We start from the raw sequence: 4,793 nt of genomic DNA, 5'->3' as shown, positions 1-4,793 counted from the left end.
ATATATATATATATATATAATATATATATATATATTATATATATGTAATATATATATTATATATATATATGTATATTAATTATATATATATATATATATGATATTATATTATTAAGTATATATATTTATTTGTATTATATTATATTATATTATATTTAGTATATATATATAATATGATTATATATATTATTATATATATAATATATATTATATATTATAATATATATATATATGTATATTTATATATTATATTATATATGTGTGTGTGTGTGTGTGTGTGTGTGTGTGTGTGTGTGTGTGTGTGTGTGTGTGTGTGTGTGTGTGTGTGGTGTGTGTGTGTGTGTGTGTGTGTGTGTGTGTGTGTGTGAACATATAGGTAGTCTACCTTTTTCTTTCTTTATTTCTTTACTTTATATGTGTGTCTGTATGTGAAATTAATTCAGTTGTTCATAATTTTCCTTATATTTGATTAATGTTTTCTCTTTTTTATGTATTTGCTTTACAACTTACAACATAGGTTATTCCATTTAAATATCATTCTGAATCTGATTCATTTTGCTCTTTTCATATGGGAATAAAAGGCAGTGCTCTTTCAGATGCTGTAATGTGTACTTTACAATAGTCCTGCCTTATTCTATACAGGTTTTGGAAGAAGTGACTGTGGAAGGTGTTGTGAACTACATCAAAAGTGGCAAATGCAAGAACATCATCACCATGGCCGGCGCGGGGATATCAACATCAGCAGGTTGGGAGTAAATTTTGTTCTTTAGACTTAAACAATAGTTTCTTTTAGTAGCAAGAGAATGTTTTTGTAATAGGCTGCAATAACTTTTAAGTTTTAACGAAAATAAAGTGAGATACATTGTTTTATGCAGATGTGTGGGTGCTTCTTTTATGCAGATGTGTGGGTGCTTCCGTGCATGTAAGCATTCATGTATGTATATACCTGTGTGTATATATATGAAAGTTAAACTGGAGCAGTAACTTTTCAGTATATGCCACTCTCACTGGGTACTTAACAGACAGCCTTTGTGCATTAGTAACTTTAGTATGAACACAAAATGGTGATTTTACATTGGTGCTAGTGATTTGATTTTTTGCATATTATGATAATCATCATTATATTTGTTAATATCATTGGTAGAACATTATGATTACTGATTTTGATAATGGTAGTTACTATTATTACAATTGTTATTAATATTATTGTTATTATGATAATTATTGTTGCTATTGTTATTGTAATTTTTATTATTATTATTATTTTATTATCATTATTGTTATTGTTATTGTTATTATTAATATTACTGTGGTCATTGTTGTAATTTTTGTTTTTACTATTACTATTGTTATTATTATTATTAAATATTATTATTGTTATTGTTATTGCTATAGTTATTGTCAATACAATAATAATTAATTATAATTATCTCATTATTATAATTAGTTTATGAATTATTACTATTATTATTAAGATTGTTATTATTATTACTATTATTATTATTATAATTGCTGTTTTCATTATTATTACAATTATTATATTTATTTTTCTTATTATAATATTGTTATATGTTATTGTTATTATTATTATTATTATTATTATTATTATTATTATTATTATTATTATTATTATTATTATTATTATTATTATTATTATTATTATTATTATTATTGTTATTGTTATTGTTATTGTTGTTATTATTATTATTATTATTATTATTATTATTATTATTATTATTATTATTACTACTACTACTAGCGGTAGCAATCTCGTCTAGCATTCTTGCTGACCAGCATTCAAATCCCTTGCTGCCAGTGGATTGTAACCCCAGCCATTTCTTGCACATAGACGATAATTTAGAAGCAGAATGAAACAGACAGTATGTCACACCAAGAATATCCATTGTAATAAATGGAGTCAAACTAAATTATTATTATTAATTATTATATTATTGCTACTACTACTACTAGTATTATTATTATTGCTGCCATCATTATTGTTATTGTTGTTGTTATTATTATTAATATTATTATTATTATTATTTTTATTATTATTATAATTATAAGGCTAAGAAACAATGCTTATCTGTTTACTTTTCAAATTTCAAGGTATCCCTGACTTCCGGACTCCTGGCACAGGGCTCTACAGCAATCTGGAGAAATACAATCTTCCCTTCCCAGAAGCCATCTTCGATATTGAATACTTCCGCAACAACCCCAAGCCCTTCTTTGTCCTGGCAAAGGAGCTTTATCCAGGGTCCTTTGCCCCCACCCCGTCCCACTGGTTCATCCGATTGCTCCACGACAAAGGCTTGCTTCTAAGGCATTACACCCAGGTATGCTGTTATTCAGGATATTTGGAAATGCCAGGAAGAGGCATCTCGTGATCATTGTTGTTCTGTTTTGTTTTGGGGTATTAGATATGTATAATATTGAATGATATATATATATTTTTTTTACCAGGTAATTCTATACTTATAGATTTTCTCTTTCCTTCTTTCTCTCTTGCTCATAGAATATTGATACCCTGGAGCACGTAGCTGGACTTCCTGCTGACAAAGTAGTAGAGGCACATGGCACGTTCAGGACCTCCCACTGTCTCAACTGCCGGAAGGAGTACAGTCAGGAGTGGGTCAAAGGTATGAATACTGTCTTATATATATTATCATTCTGGTGGATGCCATTGTCTCATAAGGAAAGTTGCAAGATAAAGTGCAATATGTTAATATATAGTTCCCATCTCCAGTCAAGCCCATTAGAATATCACAATTGTAGTGATATGAAGACCTTGGAAATTCATGCTAAGTCTGTTTTCAGAGGAAATCTTCAAGGACAACATTCCAACATGCACTGAATGTAGCGGTCTTGTGAAGCCTGACATCATCTTTTTCCGAGAGAGTCTTCCTGTTCGGTTCTTCCAGCTCATGCAGTCAGACTTCCCTAAATGTGACCTGCTGATTATCCTTGGAACTTCCTTAACTGTTCAGCCATTTGCATCTCTTGTTGACAAGTGAGTTTGTCATATTTGGAGTACTTTTGGAAGGTGTGTGGTTATTGTACGCCTGTAATAAATGGTCAAAATGAGGATTTCAGAAGCATTTCAGATATCTCTGTATTTAATGCTGCCAATTAATAAGAAATTTTCTAGTCTGTCTCTGCTGGAATTTTTGGCAATTAAGGTTGTTGATCTTTATAGTGAACACTTTTTCTGGGTTCTTTTATGTCCTGTCATATCATTTTATATTGTTATCTATCAGGTAATCTTTTTCCTTGTAGCCATTTTTTTCATAGATTAGTCACAATATATTTCTTCGTGTTTATCCTTTTTTTTTTTTCAAGTTTTTTTTTTTTTCATAAACAGTGTTCCTGCCATGTGTCCACGTCTCCTTATCAACCGGGAAAAAGCAGGGACAGTGGATCCAATGATGGCAATGTTGCAAGGCATGTTTGGCAGTGCAGGACTCGCTCTTGATTCACCCAACAATATTCGAGATGTTGCTCTGCTTGGTGACTGTGATGAAGGCTGTGTGAAAATGGCAGAGTACTTAGGATGGAAGGTATGCAAATAAATCAAAACATCCAGTAGTTCATCTTTTTATACAGCTCTCATTGATATATACATTTCTATAACAAAATCTATATGAACAGAAAGTAAACATATCAGTGAACACTAGGGAACTGTGAGTTCCATTTATCTTTTTCCTAAGAGTAAACCAAATTTCTCTCTTTTTACAGGATGACATGCAAGCCTTATTAGAGTCTACAAAGAAATAAAAGAAAAAAACATCACAAAGTGTCATAGAATAGTTCAGGAGTTACATGTTTCCAAGAGGAACTTCACATCTAAGTTGTATAGTCATCTGAAATTATTCATTAAGTCATGAAGAGTTGTTGAAGAAGGTTACATCAGCTGATTAACTCACATGTGATATATATTTTTAGACAACCATTTTGTATGGGCATTATTCAAGGCATTTTAATTGTTTGCTACTTATTGTAACCCCCAAAAAAGTAAGGTAATGGTGCTGAGAGTGACAAGGGTGTGGTTGTTACGCTGAAGTTTGTAAGCGGCTGAGTAGTTTAATTTATTGCACGTATTGAGTTTCGTGTGTTAAAACTTCTGCATAACAGAAAAAAAAAAATTCCTGATAACATTCTTTCCAAAGAATTTGTTTGCACGTAATGGGAAAAGCATTTAATATATGAGAATATACTTTGTGTCCCAAAGGTTGTAGATTTTTCAAGAATTCATTTTTACAAGAAAATATTTGATGGTGATATTTAAGTACTTATACGTGCAGAGCCTGTTTTCTAAACATTGTCCTTTTATGATTGGTGAAAGTGCAAAGAGTTACAAGTAATTTTGTGGCAACGTGATGAAAGAATGAATTTGCATCAGTTTGTGTTACAGTGCAAAGAAGTATTCTAGCGATTTAAGTTGGAGAAATATTTTCTAACTTATCATCTGAGGCATAGATAAGTATAGTCTAGATAATCAGCTGGTATGAGAGCAATGAAGAAGACATTAGTTTTAGAACTTTGGGAAAGCCCAACATGGTAGAGTAAAGGTTGTATAAACTGAAGCCTGTAAATTTAAGGAAAAAGGAAGAGACAATTAGTGGGATCAAGGTTAGATGTTACCCTTCCGTTTACATTGACATTTTTTACTTGAGCACGTAAGTATATGAAATGAATGTTATTGTTGTTGTTATTATTATTATTATTGCTATTTTATTTTTATTATTATATTTGCTACTATTTAGTTAAACTGTTATCACTGTTATTGTTTGTAT

At 30.3% G+C, this 4,793-nt stretch overlaps 1 protein-coding gene across 6 annotated transcripts in view; it reads left to right on the top strand.

The window, feature by feature from the left end:
* Positions 1-4,130, top strand: part of LOC119589943 (NAD-dependent protein deacetylase sirtuin-2-like) — a 15,676-nt gene extending 11,546 nt beyond the window's left edge. For all 6 annotated transcript variants that reach the window (XM_037938613.1, XM_037938612.1, XM_037938618.1 and 3 more), the window contains exons 4-9: positions 643-745; positions 2,110-2,336; positions 2,516-2,639; positions 2,818-3,010; positions 3,362-3,557; positions 3,736-4,130. In XM_037938613.1, coding sequence (XP_037794541.1) covers positions 643-745; positions 2,110-2,336; positions 2,516-2,639; positions 2,818-3,010; positions 3,362-3,557; positions 3,736-3,774 — 882 coding nt within the window. In that variant the 3' untranslated portion in view covers positions 3,775-4,130. The remainder of the gene's footprint in view (positions 1-642; positions 746-2,109; positions 2,337-2,515; positions 2,640-2,817; positions 3,011-3,361; positions 3,558-3,735) is intronic.
* Positions 4,131-4,793: the final 663 nt, after the last annotated feature.

The sequence above is a fragment of the Penaeus monodon genome, chromosome 26 (genome assembly GCF_015228065.2).
Source record: "Penaeus monodon isolate SGIC_2016 chromosome 26, NSTDA_Pmon_1, whole genome shotgun sequence".
NCBI classification, from domain to species: domain Eukaryota; kingdom Metazoa; phylum Arthropoda; class Malacostraca; order Decapoda; family Penaeidae; genus Penaeus; species Penaeus monodon.
The sequence above is the reverse complement of the archived record's forward strand: the minus strand, read 5'-3'. Positions and strand labels throughout refer to the sequence as shown.